The 19,602-nt window shown below is 41.2% G+C and overlaps 1 protein-coding gene across 1 annotated transcript; it reads left to right on the top strand.

Annotated features, from left to right (window-relative positions):
- Nucleotides 1-8,250: 8,250 nt before the first annotated feature.
- Nucleotides 8,251-17,312, top strand: ICOS (inducible T cell costimulator). The gene is made up of 5 exons (XM_020780761.3): nucleotides 8,251-8,464; nucleotides 10,820-10,867; nucleotides 11,920-12,240; nucleotides 15,153-15,268; nucleotides 15,847-17,312. Exons 1-5 carry the CDS (start codon nucleotides 8,407-8,409, stop codon nucleotides 15,919-15,921), a joined length of 618 nt encoding a protein of 205 aa, XP_020636420.3. The 5' UTR covers nucleotides 8,251-8,406; the 3' UTR covers nucleotides 15,922-17,312.
- The last annotated feature ends 2,290 nt before the right edge of the window (nucleotides 17,313-19,602 follow it).

Genomic DNA, 19,602 nt, shown 5'->3' with positions numbered 1-19,602 from the left:
AAGCTAGAACATACAGTACCCCTCAGTCAAGGCTGGCCCTACCGTTAGGTTAGGTGACATGACAATGACAATGCTGAGGAGAGAAGCTGCTGGCAGAGCCAACAAGGAAGGTGAGGCTGGGTGGTGATGGCAGAGGAGGAGGCAGTGGAAGTGCCATATGTGAGTTTCACTTTAGTCCCATCCGCAAAGCTGGAGGCAGCAGCGGCAAGAGAACTCAGATTGTCACTGCCCTTAATTTTACCTTCAGAGAAAGCCCCGTGCAGTAGCTGAGCCTGATGGAGACTATGTCAGCAGCGAAGTCCATGTTCTCCTGAAGACTGAGAGTTCCCTAATTAAATTCAGCATGCTGATTATTGTTTATTTACTACATTTGTGTGTTACTTTTCATTCAGGGAGTTCAAGGTACCCTACATCTTCCCCCCACTCAACTTCCCCTCAGAACAACCCTGTGAAGTTGGCTGGGTTGAGAGACAGCGGTTGTTCCAAAGTTACCCAGGGAGCTCAGCAGGGTTTTGAACCCAGGTCTGCATAGTCCAAAAAAGTAACTTCTCTCATCTCTGAGTGTAACTTCCCACTGTACCACAATGGGATTCACATGCTTGTGTTTTAACAACAGTTGCCAGCCAAGTAGGTAATCAAGATACAACTGTACAACTTAATTTCCTTTGACCCTCCCCAATTGTGTGTGTGTGTGTGTGTGTGTATGTGTATGTGTGTGTGTGTGTTTACAGCTTGTAAAACAGATGGAAAGCATTATTTTTAGATTGAGTTCTATTTCCAGCCTTACCTGAGTGAAGGAGTGTGGAGACGAACATTTCCCTCAAAGGAAAACACCTGATCTTATCATTCCTTGAGAGAAGCCTTTCGTCTGGCACTAGGCCAGGGTGACATCCTGATTGCTTCCATTAGCTTGGTGATGGAGAGAACATTACGAGGTGAGCCCCACCGGGCAAGAAAAGAAATTGGAGCCTCTGCAAAAGGGGAAAAGGAAAGAAGCTGTCTTAACAGAGAGCTTACGTTTCTGGGTAAAACAGCCGAGTGATTGCAAATAATTTATGTCCGCGTATGTGATAAAGAAGAATGATGATGGTGGTGGAGAACAGAAAGCCACCTTGTAAACCAAAGACACAACAAATATATTTCCTCCCAGTCTCAAACATATTAGACAATCACCTCAGTGACCTTCTGAGAAAGTGATCCAGGCAAGAGAGGTGTGACAATGTTGGTTCCCAGGCCACACGGCATGGGCTGAGCTGAATTGCAACCCCAAGGAAGACTGGGTGGAGCAAAGGTCCCCTGAAATGTTAATTACGAGTGTCTATGGGTCAAAGCACACAATAAGGGGACATGTATATTTTCTGACATTACAAATGTTCCTCCTCCAGCCATGCCATTTCTTCCAAGCACAGTTAGGTGTGCAAAGGAACCTGCTGTTTACTTTCTGACAACTGATCACAAAAGAAGCTAGTTTTCCAAAACATAGAGTGAAGTCATTTTGAGCTAGGACAAGGAGACTTTTTAAAAAATATATTACTTTGGGAAGTTCCACTTCTGATGATATGCTAATGGCATTGCCTGGGTTGGGCCTACACAGAATAGTTTGTCTGAAGGAAGGGTATAAGAAGGGAAAGATTCAGGCAGATCAAAAGATAGGAAAGTGCTAGTTCAGCTAGAAGAGCAGGAGAGGGCAACATTGGCCTGATATTTTTGGATTGTACCTCTCATAATAGCTCACCATTGGCTATGTTGACGTGAGTTGTAGGCCAAAGAAGTCGGGACAGTCAGAGATGCCCATCGCTGTGGTAGACTCAGCAGAGAACAACAGGCACCCAGATAACTCTGTTTCCTGTTTCACCAGTCATGTCCTCCTGAGCCACCTGCTCATGATCAGAGGAGGTTGTGGCTTCCTGGCATCTGTTGATGTTGTTGGCAGGATCTAGAGCAGCCTCACATCTCTCATTGCACACTATGTGCTCCTGCATAAACCTTGTAGGAGGTTCACTGCCAGCCCTTGGGGGCGTTCTCTTCCTGCCAAGGCCCTATGTTGCTACTTCTAGACTGGTACAGCAGGGAGGCTCTGACTCCCAATATTGATGTGTCATTCCCTGTCTTGCTGTGAATGGCACAATGGGCCTCCCAGGTTGCAGCAAAACAACTTATCCTTCGTTCACAGTTGTCCTCATCAAATTCTAAGCAGGTGGTTTCCATATTCATCCATGCATGCTCTCCTGCAACGAGGCCTATAAATGTATATATTTCAAGCCAGGTCTTTTATTTTGTGCTCACATCAATTTTCTGTTCAAGCTTCTAAGGAGAATACTGGTGCCCTTTTAAAACATTTCCCTCTCTTTTCTTTTGGAGAATACTGTGATCTAGAGATGGGTATGATCTGCCGGTTTGGTGGTTCATGCTGGTTCACTTATCTGCTGAACAGGTGCCCAGGACCTCAAACCCTGCCTTCTCTGATGGGCACCCACTCAGAAGGCGGGGCGAGAAAGCTAGGCTGCTGCCTCCAAGTGGGTGCCCACTGGAGGAGGTGGGGCTTTGAAGCACCAAACACCTGTTTGTTTGATAAATGAACGGGCATGAACCAGCAAATTGGCAGTTTGTGCCCATCTCTACTGTGATCCTTTGTATCAGCTGTCACATCAACCCAACTAACCGCCTAACCATAAAGAATGCAGAGAGAAGTAGCAATTGTTTTTAAAGATAAAAGTGGGTTATTAATATAAGAAACCTTGCTCTCTGTTGAGACTCTTAGAGATGCACTGGAACTTGTTTACATTGTCAGTTCCCACTTTCTCCTTTTGAGTCTTCCTTTATACTCGTTTCTCCCCCCCTACAATCATCACTTTGGGATCTACAGCATAATATCCTGGGAGGTTGAAATGTTCTAACACTGGTTTCTCTCTGTTGCCATTCCTGAGGTCTGATTTATGTCAATTTATTATTTTGCACAAATACTGACCTGTTTGTTATGTGTAGAATTGAGAGGGTCACTGTTGGCACAAGATGGCCGAAATCACACTGCAGGATGAACTAGTAAACAAACTCCTGATTTTGTGGCTGACATTGCTGGGACATTTGAAGTGGAGATAGGGGTTAAAATCAGCATCTAGGTTTCTGACAGGGTCTCCCCCCCCATCTCCAACTTCATATTGTGTTGTTTCTTGTGTGTCAGTTTTAAAAAAAGGACAAAAGAATGTAAACATCTGTAGACTTTAAAAAATGAGTGTCAAATGAGCACACTGAGAAATGAAAGAAGCAAGAAGTGTGTGATCAACATGCAGATGAGCAGTGGAAAAACCATAAGGAAGGAGTCTGAGAATGAAAAACAGGAAGACTGGAAAGGATGACTTTACATACTGAAAAAATTAAGAAGCACACTTGTTAACCAGGTTAGGTGACAGAAGAAAATAGTTGTGACGTATTGAGTCTGGTGATTAGAATAACAAGTCTTCCCTTTGTGTGTCTCGGAAGCTCTGAACTGTCTCAACTGAGGACTGCCATCAGGACTTTTTGAATGCCCTAAATGTTCTCAGCCCCTCTCTTCTAATGTGCAGAACAGTGGTGTCATGGTAAAATAGGAAATGCAGGTGCCCATTGTAACAGTCCTCATATACAGACCCCTCCCACAAAGAGTCCACAAATGCAGCCAAGTGGACTAGTCCACATGAACAAAACAAGGAGCAGGTGTTTTGAAACCTTAATGGCTCTGAGTTGCTCACTGAAGAATAACCTAAGCGCACATACTTGGCATTACAGCAGGGACAAGCTACAACATTTTACAGCTCTAGGGAAAATCCATTTCTTTCCCAGCTATTGTGAGGGTTGCACCTCTGGCCAAAGGGAAACTGGAGGCCTGTGCCGTGGCCGATGCCATACTCCCTGCTACTCATAAAGTCTCAGGGCTTTGACCCTGCGAGCCCTGGCTATGCTACACCAAGGAGGAAGGGTTGTGCAGTGTCCCCAACTGATGTGGAGAAATCACTTTATTGTGGAATGGGAGTGGGTGAGCTGTATGGGTCCAGGGCCTCACACACCCATCCTTGAAACTTAGAAGGGCTCGACAACTCTTGTGACTGCCACCTCAATTTTTAAAATGCCTTTTTAAAATGGAAAAAGCCACCTTTGTTCTCTTTTGTGGAAAGTTTTTTAAAAAGGGGGGTAGGGGTCCCAGGGATACAGAGGGTTCTAAAAACAGGAAAATCCCCTGTAGTGCCCTCATTAGGTCCAGCTGCATGGATGAATATGAATACTCACATTTCTAGTGGAGATTAAAGGAATGTTGAGAAGGCCAAGCTTGTTGTAAATGGAGCCCTCTTTTAAAAGTTAGTTTATATTGAAAGTGCTTTCCAACATAATGTAATTTTAAAAGTGTAATTAAAAAAACAATAAGAAAGTAAGTAAAGGTGGATTGCATGAAATCACATTTAAACGAGTTTGCAGAAGTAACAGGATTACAAATAAACTGACATGAATCAGAGATGGGGTTTAATTGTGATAAAGAGGAGATGGAGAGGATTAGGGCCATACCTGGGGTTAAAATGAGTAGCATTATTAATTAGGTCTAAATATTACCCCAAAAGAGCCAACTTTTAAAAAAGCAAATTTTTGACAAATTAAAGCAAGAAATTAAGGATAAACTGAATGATTTTAGAAAGATTGATTTATTGTGTTTGGTAGAATAACAGTATGATGTAAAACGAAGATTTTACCTGAAATTATTATTATTATTTATTCATGATGTTACCAGCTGAGATAAAAGAAGAAAAACTGAAAGAATGGCAAAAGATGATTAATACATTTCATAATGGTGATAAAAAGTGAGGATTAATGAAAAAGCTAGTATATGTTATAAAACTTAGAAGGATTAGGTCTTCCTAATGTAAGGTTATATTATATAGTGAATCAAATACGATATACAATATGCTGGATATTATATTATATCTCAATCGGATAATTTATTATGGGCAAAGTGAGAATGTCAAGATGTTTGGGTTATTTTTAAAGTTTTTTTAAAAAAACAAAACAAAAAAACAAAACAAGACTCTTATAAAAAGGATAGAAAACTCTTTAGGAATATGCTGCAAATGTCGGATAAGTTTAGGAAAATATTTATTCCATCCATCTCCCCACTATACCCTGTAGTTGAATTGAAGAAATTTCCAAGAAAGTTAAAAGAGATTTTGGGAAAAATATTAAAGAAACAAGTTAACATATTAAAAGAATGGTTGAAGAAGAAGAAAAAGGTATTCACTTACTACTTTTATTTATATACACCCCCGTTAGTGCTGAAGTACAATTCTGGGTGGTTTACAGACAGTTAAAACAAACTACACAAAAATAAATACATCATAAAGAGAAAAACATAGTTTAAAAACTTAAACAATGGCACAACCAATTTTCAGAGAGAGGCTAAACTGAATGGAGGAGGGCCATTCAACTGGAGCAAACAAGGGTAGTGTTTTGTTGTTGTTGTTTAGTCGTTAAGTTGTGTCTAACTCTTTGTGTCCCCATGGCCCAGAGCATGCCAGGCCCTCCTGTCTTCCACTGCCTCCCAGAGTTGGGTCAAATTCATGTTGGTCGCTTCGATGATACTGTCCAACCATCTCATCCTCCGTCATCCCCTTCTCCTCTTGCCTTCACATTTTCCCAACATCAGGGTCTTTTCCAGGGAGTCTTCTCTTCTCATGAGATGGCCAAAGTATTGGAACCTCAACTTCAGGATCAGTCCTTCCAGTGAGCACTCAGGGTTGATTTCCTTCATAATGGATAGGTTTGTTCTCTTTGCAGTCCAGGGGACTCTCAAGAGTCTCCTCCAGCACCACAATTCAAAAGCATCAATTCTTCAGCGGCCAGCCTTCTTTATGGTCCAGCTCTCACTTCCATACATCACTACTGGAAAAACCATAGCTTTGACTATGCGGACCTTTGTTGGCAAGGTGATGTCTCTGCTTTTTAAGATGCTGTCTAGGTTTCTCAAGTGTAGTATTAGAAGGGGGAAATTATGTTGGTTTGATCTGATCCATTTAAACAATGGCCTAGTAGAGAATGGGTGAAAAGATGGGAATTGTAGGGATCTTACAAAATTTGTCGAGATGGTAAAGAAGATCATATGGTGTTGTGATGGATAACAAGTAAGATTTATAAGATGTTAATAGAAGTGGAGAACCAACATGACACTCTTAAAGCATTGTGGGAAATGGATTTGGGAAGGGAAATAAGTACGGGATATGGGATAGAAGAATATTAAAGTGTATATGAGTGATGGCCAGCCTGTGTGGGGTTGTTAAGTGGAATGTTGTCCATTATACTTTGAATGTGTTTTTGGTATTGTTTTTGTTTACCATGTTGTAATGTGGTATTTGGCCTTTTCTGATATTTGTATACTTGCTGTTATTAGCTTTAAATGTTATCTTTTAATTCTGTAAACCACCTTGGGTCCTTTTTAAGGAGAAAGAAAGAAAGAAAGAAAGAAAGAAAGAAAGAAAGAAAGAAAGAAAGAAAGAAAGAAAGAAAGAAAGAAAGAAAGAAAGAAAGAAAGAAAGAAAGAAAGAAATGAGATTTTTTGAAAATTCATTTGGAAATAGTATTCAGCACCTATGAAATTGAATTGTATGGATGACAAATATTTGAACTTCTCCTGGGGATGTGGTCAGGATGTAGGTCCTTATTTCTGTATGTGGTGGAGAATGTAAGAATGTCTTGAAATGTTGGAGGTTTCGTTCATTTAAACAAATGAATGAAATATTGAAGTTAAATGTAGAGGTATCAATATTTAAGTAGTGAACAATTTGGAAACAAATTTAATAATAGCAGCAAGATTAATCATAACAAAGAATTTGAAATTAAGCATGAATTTCAATTCAATGTTTGGTACGAAGAAGTACGGAATATAGTTATTAATATTCTAACTTGTGACATTAAGCTTTATATGAGTTGGATAAACAAGAATACAGTGGTGCCTCGCTTAACGAGTGCACCGTATAGCGATGTTTCCGTATAGCGATCCCTTTTTCGGGATCGCTATACGGAAACATACCCGATCTTCGCAATGGGGAAAACCCGCATTGCGAAGATCGGGTATTGCGGCGGCCATTTTGGAGCCGCCGAACAGCTGATCGGCGGTTCCAAAATGGCCGCCGGAACCCCGGAAATGGCTGCCGGCAGCCGTTTTCGCGCCCTGCCCTCGCTTAGCGAAGGCGCGAAAATGGCTGCCGGCACCTGGAATCCTCGCTGAACGGGTAAGTAACGAAGGTATTGGAACGCATTAAACGAAGTTTAATGCGTTCCAATACCTTTCCCCTACCCGTTTAGCGATGATTCCGTATAGCGAGGGTTAATCCGGAACGGATTAACCTCGCTATACGGGGCACCACTGTATTTTTAGTGAGATTTGTGGAGCTTTCACTGATTGTGTATTAATAAAAGGGAAGGGTTATGTATCTGAAAGAATTAAAACAATTTTAGGAGGTGATTGGGGCTTTGTAATTGGAATAATTGATCCAATATAGCTCTGATCCAATATATATCTGAATGGTCCTGGCGGAGGGGTGAACTGTTGTGTAATTAAATAGGCTAAAGTTGTTTTCGGTTTTGTGTATACTTTCCCCCCCTAAGTTTTGTATTCTTTGTGGTATTAGATTATTGTGTTGTTTTGTATTCTTTTAAAAAATAAATAATTTTTTAAAAAAGTGATGAGGAAGGATGTTCCCCATCTACAGTTGGCACCACCTGCAGAGTAGACCCAGCAACCCATGTGGTCCCAGTCTTTCTCACTCAGGTGACCTCTAGAATGTTTGTAATTCATAAGATACAGATTTGCATGCACAGTTTTGTGCATATTAGTAGCGTCTTCTGGTGAACCATGCCTCTCTTTTTTGCTGATAGGTAAATGAGATGAACTGCTCCCTCCCGTCCTTATCTGTTATGCTTTTTCCATCTCTGCTCTCCATCTACACTGTCAGATCATAGTAACCACAAGACTGTTGCCACAAATAAATGAGGCAAAGATTTGAAGAACGAATGCCTTCATCAGCGTGATAAAGTTGCTTTTCCAGTCAATGTTCAGTTGGTGGTTCAAGTTCACAGCTAATCTGCTAGTAGAAGAGCACTGCTGTCTCATCACATTTATCGGAAAATGCACAAAGGGAAACTGAGCCACACACCTTAGTTAGAGAACGCCTTTTGATCTGACGTATCTCTATTTCTGTGAGGGGCAGTGAACAAATGAGGAAGACTTCCTTTAACAGAAACTCAGGGTGACTCAGAAACAGTGAAATTGCTTTCCTCACTACTGACAATTCAAAAGCTAGAGGAGCAGCAACACTTCCTCAGATAGCAACGCGCCCCTTCCCCATGAGAGCATGAAGGATTAGGGCTAGTGCTCTCTGTTGAAGTAATATGAAGCTAGCAATTGTGCCTTTCTTCCTTTTGTGCTTCCATTTTGTAACCCCGAATGGTAAGTTATATCCCAGACTTTGCTGGCAGCAATTTGTTTTTGCTTCTTGGTTTGAAAAATGTACATTTCTGCAAGGGATGTTTGCCAGAGGAACAGTGTTTCTGAAAGCTTAAATCAAAAAGTGGCATCTAAGCTCCCAGTACTGGCGATTTTAAATGGGAAGCATTTATTGTGAGCTGCACTTGTCTAGCCATGAGGGATAAAAATGGAGTTTCTACGAGGACATATTTTTCCTGAGTTTCTGAGGCAAAACTAGGATGTTTTGTTCGCTTTTCAAATGCTAAATTGAATAGGTGACATCCTATAATTGTTACATGCCATCAGGTGGCTTCTGCTTTATTATAACTTTATGAATTTATGACCTCCAAGAAATCTCATCACTAACAGCTTTGCAAACTAAAGGCTGTGGTGCCTTCACTGTGTCCATCCATCTCATGTTCTGACTTCTTCTTTTCCTTCTTCTGTCCACTTTTCCCAGCTTTCCCACTTCAGTCTCATAATATGCCTGGAGTATGGATAGTCTCAGTTCAGTAATTTTAGTTTTGACGGAGAGTTCAGACTTGACCTGATCTTAATTCTTGCATTCATGTATTGGTCTTTCATAAAGAAAGACCCTCCAATAACTGTCCTGGACCCGGTCTCCTTTATCCATTATTAAGATTTCACATCCATATGCAATAACTGCAAATACTATCGTATGGCTATTTTTGGCTTGGTCACCATTCTTACATTTGAGGACCTTTTCTAGTTCCTTCATAGCTCTCCTTCCAAATTTCTGTGTTTTCCTAATTCCTTGGCTGCAGTCTCCATTTGGAGTGATAACTAAACAGAGATACAGAAAATCTTTAGTAACTTTGATTTTTGTATTTCTTCTCAAGTCATTCTTTTTCTCTTATCAATATTTGACTGTAATCCTATTTACGCATTTTCTTGCTTAACTTTCACCAACTGTTATTTCAAATCATTGCTATTTTCTGCTGGTAATATGGGATCATCTTCATACGTTAAATTATTGATGTTTTTTCCTCCATTGTTTGCTCCTGCTTCATGTGAATCTAACCCACCCTCAATGTATAGCATGGCTTATCTTTATATAATATAAAAACATTATTTTCTGCATTAATATATAGCATTGCTTATCTTTGTATAATGTTATAAAAATGTTATTTTCCACATTATTCAGAACAATAGATATTTTATTACAAAACCTGACACTCTAAAATTGTGTTTTCAGATTAGGCCAAAACATGATTGATTAATTGAGCCAAATTATTACTATGATTAAAAATGTATCAGCTACATTGTCTTATATGCCTTTGCAGGTTACCATCCGGGATATAATTCACACTTGCCATCTCAGTATCTTTTCTTAAACATGTTTAGTGGCTCTTAAGTAGTTATTGTAGTTCTATATCGTTTCTCCAATACATAGAATAATATTTATTTTTTTTAATAACTTACTCCTTTGCAATGTCATTGTTACACGAGAATTTTAGAAGTGTAGAGTTGGAAGAGACCCCAAGGGTCACCAAGTCCAACCTCTTCCTGAAGTTGGAATTCCACAGCTAATGCATCTCTAACAGGTGTGTTTGGTGAGGACATGAGAGAGAACCTTCTGTCTTGTTGCTCTCAGACTCTGGAACTCCCTCCCACAGGATTCCAGGATACCCCTATTTTTGCTGTCCTTCCACATGCAGGCAAACCTTACTTTCTCTTCAGGCAGGTTTTCCTTAGTGACTGACTGTCTAGGACAGAATAAAGAGTCTGGTTTCTATTTTGTTGCTTTGAAATATGTTTATCACAATGCTTTTACTTAACATTTTTAATATAATGTAATTAATTCTTCGTTAATACTTGAATAATTTACTTTTTAAGCTTTTAATATCGTGTTTTAACAATGTAAGCCACCTGGGTTCGTTTTTTAGGAGAAAGGTGAAAATATTTTAAATAAATAAATCTTTGTTTTTAAATAAATCCAGCAAATGAGACCCTGCTGTCTCCCAAGAGAGATTCTCGTTCCACTGTAAATTTTTTGAAAGTAGATGTTTAACAGAGAGAGAGAGAGAGAGAGAGAGAGAGAGAGAGAGAGAGAGAGAGAGAGAGAGAGAGAGAGAGAGAGCTTTTCATTTAACCAGTTTGATCAGAACAATCACTGATACCTCCACACATCCACTAGCAGGTAAGTAATATTGGCCAGAATCTCATTGGTCTTTGCACAAGGTTTGGGTCACTCACCATCACTAAATGCATTGATGAGGTGCTGGAGCGCTTCTAAGTTTTAAAAAATCTGGAAAATGTTGTAAATGACATTTATTATTGTAGTTATTTTATTTGTTGTTTTTATTGTCATTTTAGGTGTCTGCAATGATTCATATGTTCCACTCTGCAGTGTTTCAGCTAAAGGTACATTTGTTCCACACCCTTGTTAACGACTGCACATCAAAACAAACTATGCTATGAAATGAGTGATATAAACAGCACATTTTGCTTTTACTATTAAGATGTGTGATTTAAGCCGCATCTCCATGGAACTGCAACTAGTGATCACACCAGGGCACATTTGTGCTCCTTTAAGTCTAATTTAAGTTCGCCTCCCTCTTTTCTGGGTTGCAGTTAATGTATTTTGGGACTGAATAGCCAAAACCAATCTGCCCAAGTGAATATTACATCTTCTGCTAGGACTGAGGCTCCAGTCATTTCTAAATTTTATGGTATTATTTCTTTGGTGTGAATTATCACTTATAATGACAAGCAAGTTCACAGTCTACAGATTGTACATCTGAGCAACACATGTTTAATCTGTTTTTATACCGTACTGAGGCCTGTCACTCCCCTGGGCTTCTTTGTTCGCATGTCACAGAGGGGCTGGGCAGCTAAAAGATACGGACATCTTGGAAGATCTTGAAACTTGGATTTTTAGGGGGGAAATGAATAAATTTTGTCCAAACTAAATTGGATCTAGGAATAACCACTTAGTTTTGGGAGCTGCTCCCTCCCACCTACCCACTTTGATGTGGCCCTCAGTTCACCTCATGTAAGCTCTCAGCATCCTCTGCCTAGTTTTTTCCAGGGATTTAGAGAAGCTGTGACAGGGAAGAGGGGTCAGGGAACCCCCTTTCTGGCAGCCCAATTGCCCATGTCAAAATCCGGATCCAACCCTACAAGTACTGCTGATTAAGCAATAGGAGGCGCTTAGTGATTACTTAACTGATCAATGGCACCAGTGTTCCTTGCTGCTTCTGGTATGTCACATGTCACAGAGTAATTGGAAGACTAGACAAACCATCAGGAGCTGGGAATCTATATGTCCCCTTGTTCTTTCTCTCTCTTGTTCCTGTTTTCCTTCAATGCTCTCTTCCTAAAAAGGAAAGTGTGTGTGTGTGGGAAAGCTGCTGCATTTTCATTTGGGGTCCCATTTCTTTGTCCTTGATGCTCATTGCATCCTGTTTCTCCAGGCACTGCCTCCCTTCTTCAGGATATCGACGAATTTCCAAAAGACATCTTCACTTTTAACTGCCCTTTGCCTGACGTGGTGGAAAGTTTCCGTATGAAGCTGTTTAAGGGGCAGAGCGAAATCTGTGTTCTCTACATAGATAATGATGTAAAGCGGGTCACATGCAATGAATTTTGTGATCCAGTGCATTCCAATGATTCGATATCATTTGTACTCAGAAATTTAAACAGCAGGCACAGTGATACTTATACCTGCTGCTTAGAAGTACTTGTCCCAGTCTATGCTCATTGCAAAATAAGTGAAAAACATCTATATATCCAAGGTAAGCTGATCTTCTCTTTTTCATAATGTTGTTCACCAATAATTCAAGGCCCAAATCCTCCTGCTTAGCTATGCAAATGGCATTTTTTTTTGGGGGGGGGGGCAAATTTAAGAAATCACCGTAGATATAATCAGCTGCATTCTGAGTCATGCAGCTCAATATGCAGTTGATAATGTCTATGGTGATTTCCTAACTGGGGCAATTTGCCCACAAAAGTTATATTGTTTGTGCTATGCCAGCATAACTAGTAAAGCTCAGTGTTTCCCAAACCTTTTTGATACACAGCACCCTTGACTTACTTACTTACTTACTTACTTACTTACTTACTTACTTACTTACTTACTTACTTACTTACTTACTTACTTACTTACTTACTTATTCTATTTGTACCCCGCCTATCTGGTACAGGTAGGAAGCCTGGCCTGAATAGTACATTCATATTTCCTCCCTGAAAATAATTTAATAAATAGTTTTCCCCTAAGTAAGCTGAGTACTGCTAAAGAAAGTTTACCTTTTACCTCTCACAGCCAACAATCCCCAACCCCCAGTAATGTGACCACTCTCCAACACCAGACCCTAACATCCAGTTTGCATCCAGGAGTCCCCTGTGAGGGTTGAGGCAGCAGAAGCACAGCAAGGCAGGGACGATAACGAGAACGGCGACTTTTTGAGTCTGACAACCAACCTCAAAGTGATCTGATGTTCAGCACCTGTCTTCCCAAAACTTTGAAAAGTTACCCAGTATAGTATGTGCAACTACAACTCCCAGAATCTCTCAGTCAGAATGCCCCCCAAGTGAGAATGCTGGGGGCTATAGTAAAAAAAAAGGCAACATTTCCCAGTCCTGTCTCTTCTCTCCTTCTTCCTTCTGAACAGAGTGACTTGAGAAGAGGCCCCAGGTAGGCAGTATCTGGCAGGCTCATTCATCCAAACCTCAAGGCTGCCTCTGCTTCCACCTCCCCCAAAACTGTCCCAGAAAAGGGCTCCCCCTCCTGCCCGCCCACCATACTGGCCCTTCCCCCCCTCTCTTTCACTGAGACCGTGCTGGGCCTCCTTGCCAAAACCTTCTGCGAACCACCGCTGATGAGCTGTTGTTCCACTGCTGCCAGAATGGCAACTCTCCCCTGATAGTCCCTTTCCTTTCCCCACAGCAGGAAGCCCCACCCTGCACCAGAAACAGCTGATTTCCCAGCCCACAAGCCATTGCCCTCCATTAGAGTTCCACCTGGGGGGGCGGCAGAGGAAGAGTTCTGCCTGCCAAAAGTTCTGCTTCCCTCATCTCTTTCATTTTTTTGCAATGCCTCCCAGAAGGTCAGAAATAGAAAGCATTACTTTTTTTTTTATCACAGCTCCCAGAATTCCCCCAGCCATCATGAGAGGATTTTGCGGGGCCTGTGACTGGCTTTGGTGGGCACCCTGGTGTGCTGTGGTGCACAATTTGGGAACCATTGAGTTAAGAGGATTGGGGTCTATGGTTTAAAGAACCAGGGACTGAATGCCAGAATTCCATCCTTGTTAAATTATTGTGACTTCTACCAGCTTGGGAACGGGCAACTGTGGCCTTCCAGAGATGGTTGGATTGAGACTCTCATAGACCCTTATCGTTTGTTTCTGTATTGGATAAAGCTGATGGGAACCATGGGCTGAAAACATCTACTGTTGTGCACCCCTTTAGTGAACGGTTACCCTTTCAGGAGTCTGCACACACATTAGCTTTACCTTTCGGATAATACAGGCATGTGTTCTAAGTTCTGCTTCACAACTGCATGCTTGTTACTTGATGGCTTGCCTGTTTGAATGGAACATCTCAGAGTTTTCGTTTCATACTGCACCCCTTCAAATTCAGATGTATTTTGTGAAGCTGGCTCACTCAGCAGCTGTCCATTGTCCCATATAATCCAGAAATAAAGCGATGGACATTCCCATCTTGGCTCAAGCTCAGGTCCACCAATTTCACCAGAATTAAGAGGAGGGTTGGCCAGACTCTCCTTCTTGTTGACAGGCTTTTGTTGTGTGTCTTCTTAAAGTGATCCTTGAGGGCCATTTGAAATGCTCTAGATATCTTTGTATGTTAATGACCGGTTTTAAGTATAATTGGTGGGAAGGGCCTTTCATTTCACTGGAGGTCAGGAGGATAAGCAGCTCTGTCAATTTCCCTTGGATGCAGCTTGTGTTCCCTTAGTTGCTATAGCAGGGCATATTTTGTTAGCAGTAGAGCTCAGAATGTTACATTTAAAAGGATTTTATTGTATAGGTTATGATGTCCCAGCAGCCAAACAGCCATTATCATTTTTATCACCCTGGTCACACAAGCAATTCTCTGTATTGCCTGCTATTAATATTACCAATAGGCCAGAAAAACATGGAGAAATAATTTCTGGTTCTCTATAGGGACCTAGTGGCCAAGCAAGTTCATCTTGGTGGCCAAGTGACCACATGGCCAATGGAGAAAAATTGTACTTGAAGGATTTCTAAAAAGACAAAGACAAAGAATATTTTTCTTGCCTGATAAAATTCCTATCAAAGTACCTGAAAATATCCCTAAAAAGTGACTTATGAAAATAGGTAGGTGTTGGTCATTGTATAGATAAAGTAACTTAGTGGTTACCCATTACACCTGAAAGTAATGTTTTAACTACATTTCTCATTATTAAAAACTCCCATAGTTATGGGTAACTCGGATCACTTTCGAGCTCTGATCACTAATATGGAGGAAGATTGGGACATAAAGGGAAGCCCTGAGGAAAAGTTTGGAAAAGTTACATTTTTGGATTGCGGCTCTCAGACTGCCCAACTAGAATGTAACTTTTGAAACTGTATCCTGGCAACCTAAGATAGCTCATGGAGAGCTCACCATGTCAGTCTTAGGTCTCAAATGCCAATTCTGAGCCCTATGCTGTTTTCTCTCTAAGGCACAGAAGAATCCTGCTTGCTTTCAGACCTTACATCAAAGATCCTGGTTGGGCTCACTGTTTTTTCTGTTGTCTTCTCCATCTTCTTGCTAATAGTTTGTTCCTTCAGAGCTATGGTAAGTGATGTCAACAGCCTGCCCTTGACACCTTCTGCCCTGTTTCTTGGAGACAGAGTGGCATCCGGGGTTTCATTTAGCAGGAATCATAGTGAGCAAAACATCCACAGATGTAGCAAGTAGGTGTGCAAAACAGAAACTGCTTTGATGAACAAATCTGAGAGTGGTTTGCATTTGCTTTTGAAATCCAGTCACCAGTGACTGTACTCTACTTTCAGTTTTAATATGACTACACTGTTTATTGATTTAAAGCCTCAGAGCCCTAGGGGAAGAGAGAAAAAGAGAGAGACAAGATCTTGCGCCCATCAGCAAAAAGATATCAGGAAGTAATTTCCTGATTGTTAGCACAAATGCCTTAGGTTGAGATATACATTAGGAAGCACCTGTTAATATTAATTTTTTAATTTGTGTACACAAAAGGAGGGGGGGAATGATATGCAATGAAAACAAGTAAAACAGCCAAAGTGGAATTAAGATGTTAAAATATTAGACAGCTGAGATTAATTTCAGCTTGAGCACAAAAAAACTTAAATAGTACCATCAGTCTAAAAGACCTACAACTTTCATCTTGTCTTCAGGTTTGCCGGCATGACCCCTCCTCTCGTGATTACAACAACGAATATATGGCCATGGCAGCAGTGAAATTCGGCTAAAAACTCAGCACCATGTTGGCGTACACTATTTTGCTCAATCAGACTGTGATACTCACCTTCTTGACCAATTTGTTTCCAATCGGCTGGTCTAGTGCAAATCTTAAGCTGAATTCAAGGATGTACACATGAGCAGGAAGAGACAGGTGTATATACTCCTCTCTCACCTTCCTAATATATCTGTTACCTTTTCTTCTACTTTCAATGAAAGCTAGCTTATTGTTGTATTTAAACCACAAATTGTGGTCTGCAGCTACTATTGATCAGTTAAGCAAACTAGGAGAATAATCCAAGGTTTGATATTAGACTGTTTTGATGGTGTTGACACCATTACATACTGAGCGGTATAAAAATTGGTTGTTTTCTGTTATAGCAAGAGAAAAAAGAACATCAGCTTAAGGTGCATCTTATATTTGCTTAATACTACACAAAGTCTGGTAATGAATGCTTTAGAGTAAGTATAGAAAGTTATTGAGGTTTCCCATTGGTTGTGGAAGAAAATGTCAAGCTATACTGCTTGAAAGACTGCTGCTGAATTCTCCTACACATTTAGTCTATGTATATTTTTTGCATATATAATATATGAAACATATCCACACATTGTTTTGTGACTTAGAGTAAAGCTGGGTAGGTGGGGCTCGTCAGCCATGGAAGGCAGCCCATCTAGGAGAAGAAAAACTCCAATTTCAAACCTCCACTGCCTTGCGGCTATATCCACTCATGGAAAAGGCTTCAGGAGTTAACCTCGAGGCAAAATCCGGAGCTGGAGCCCTGAAGGCAGTTCGTGTCGTTCTGCCAACTCCTGCGACGTTGCTGGAAACAGTTGTATTGGCTCTTGCCTTTCCATCGGACCATTTCAGCAATGTGGAGAGGGGGGATATGCTGCTTGGGTAACAGCCTATCCTCCATATTACTTTACCCAGGATTCATGCTCTGGAGAGGACACTCCTCGATTCAGAGCATGTTACCATAGTCTCTCGAGACTGAAGGATGCCTATGTGACTTAGAAAATGGGACAGAGGTCTGTTCAGGTAAACCATTACTACAAAGATTTATATCTGATCTTTAATTTCTGGAAAAAAATGTAAACAGAAAAACGGCCAATGGGGACCAGTTGTTTCTCTTTTGCTTAAGGCATTATCCCACTGCTGGAATAAACTGGCAGAGGGATTGGGTTTTTTTGACTTTAGCCCAAATATCAAAACTTTCGTGGCATGGTGTGCATTCTTGCCATGCTGCCGCCTGGGGCTCCCCTGCTACTGCTGCTTTTGTCTCCTTCTCCTAGCACAGGGGGGGGCAATTAATATCTACAGGGGAGGGGCACATGAAAAATCTGAACTGTGTTCAGGGGCCAAACCAACTTTACTTAAAAATAAAATGAAACAGTGATGTTATGATTGTTTTTATTTTAAACTTGTTAATCTTCACAAATACTAAAGAGGGTTTTTTTTGCGGTATGTTAAAGATAAGCAACTGATCAACTTTAGACGAAATGCTATAAATGGTTTTGATGTTCAAAACTGTCCGCGGGCCGGGCAGGAGTGGCTCGCGGGCCGTATGCGGCCCTTGGGCCGCACTTTGCCCAGGTCTGTCCTAGCAGGTGGGTCCAGCTTGGGGGCTGGCAAAGAGGAAATAAAGGGAGGGATAGGAGGAGGAGGAGGACGGGGGGGACAAGTGTGAGAGGATGCATCAACAAGTGTCTGAGAGCAGGTGAGGGGGGGTGACGAGGTAGGCGGGGCATCAAGTGAGGGGGGAGGGTGACCGGGTAGGCAAAGGGGCGAGCAGGTGGGGGGGAGTGATGGGGGCCAACTGGGTGGGTGAAGGGGTCATCTGGTGGGCGAGGGCCAAGCAATTGAAGGGGGGCAACCAGATGGGCAAAGGGGCAACCAGCCAGGTGCGAGGCTTTCAAGAAGCCTGGTATTTATTTTCAAACAAAATTCCTGCTATCTGGTGTTAGGAATTTTTTAAAAAACCAAACAGATGGGGCATTCGCATCTGGTAAATTGATTCCATATCTGCTCCTAGATAAAGGGACCTCTGGCAGGGGACCATAGGGTCTCTCTCCTCTGGCCCAGTGTTCTATGTGTGCACATGCAATGTGTGTATGCTAAAATGTAAAGTTTTTTTGTTGTTGTTTTAAAGGAGAACCCCGTTACAGAAGAGGGAGTTTATTTTGTCAGTGGGATCACTCCATTGGTTTTGATGGGGGAAGGGGAATACAGGCACATGTGATGTTCCCCTCACTGAATAAATAGCACCAAGCCTAGAAGGGCATTTTCCATATGAAAATGAGTGGGATGTGTGAGGGCCGATGAAATGCTTTCCCCTCTCCCCCATGGCTTCAAACAAACTGGCAGGCTCCTATGGTTGCTGTTATTAAAAAGAATAGTCTGTCACAGACCTCATGCGCAAGATGAGGTTTTTCCTCAAAATGAGTAGCTCTATTAGCTTGCTGCAGCTAAAATACTACTACAGTGTTCTGTCAAAAACAAAAGAAACGTTAAAAAACAAAGAAGAAAACATTCCGGCATCTCAAAGACTAGCTGCTGTATTTTACTCTGAGCTTTCATGAATAACTTCGTTTTCTCAGACATAAGAGTGGGGACTATATGGAAGATGTTTATACATTTATACAAAGAGACTTTTTGTTTCCTGGGTTCAAGTTGTCGATTATGTAGCATTCCCCCTACGTCTGCATTGACTTGATGGCACGTGATTATTATAAGCTGGCTGGATAGCTGAGTGGAATAGGTATCTGGCTACAGAGCCAGAGGTTGGGAGTTTGATTCCCCACTGTGCCCCATATTAGTAAAGCCAGCCTGTGTGGCCTTGGGGAAGCTTCAGAATCCCAGGTCCCTTCAGAGGAAGGTAATGGTAAACCATTCCTGAATACTTTCTTCCTAAAAAACCTTGAAAAGGGTTGCCATAAATCAGAATTAACTTGACGGTACACATTTATTATTAATAATAACTTTACCCCAGATTATATTCATTTTCTCTCTCAGGAAGCATTGTTCTGTAAACTATAGCAATGATTGTGGTTAAATTGGCCCCAAACTATAGATAACAAGCAGGAACAACATGGCAATGAGTATCTCTAATTACCAAAGAGGCTTCTAAGGTGGATCTGTCTAGTTAGGAAGGAAATATAGCTGGGAAATACAACAGATACCACACAGTTATTGCAGAATTTTACATTTGATGATGGCCTTAGAAACATTGGCTAATATTGAGCCCAAAGAGATAGGTTTTAAACATATGTATATATTTTATCTCAGCTGTTTCTCTCTGGATTCTTGTCCTATAAATTTTCTTTTCCAGAATGGCAATTGTGTCCTGTGGTTTGCTTTGCTTTGGAGACAGAGTGGGTTGCTCCTTTTTTCAACAACTACATGATGTACAGCCAGTAGTGAGCCAGCCCACTCCTTCCTGCAACTTTATCAGAGTAGTGCAAATATTTAGGAATTCTACCCCTTCTGGTTGTTAGTCCTCTCAGTGAAGAAAATCACAGACTCAGCAGTTTCTTCCACCAAATCTATTCATCTATTCACCACCACGAACAACAAAAAAATCACACAGCAGTCTTGCGGCATCTCTGTCATCAGTCCTCAAGCCTTTGAGAGTTCATAGAATTTTCAGAGCTTTAGACCAGGTTTTTCACATTGCCTTTCTACTTCAGTCAAC

Source organism: Pogona vitticeps, chromosome 1 (assembly GCF_051106095.1).
Source record: "Pogona vitticeps strain Pit_001003342236 chromosome 1, PviZW2.1, whole genome shotgun sequence".
NCBI classification, from domain to species: domain Eukaryota; kingdom Metazoa; phylum Chordata; class Lepidosauria; order Squamata; family Agamidae; genus Pogona; species Pogona vitticeps.
The sequence above is the reverse complement of the archived record's forward strand: the minus strand, read 5'-3'. Positions and strand labels throughout refer to the sequence as shown.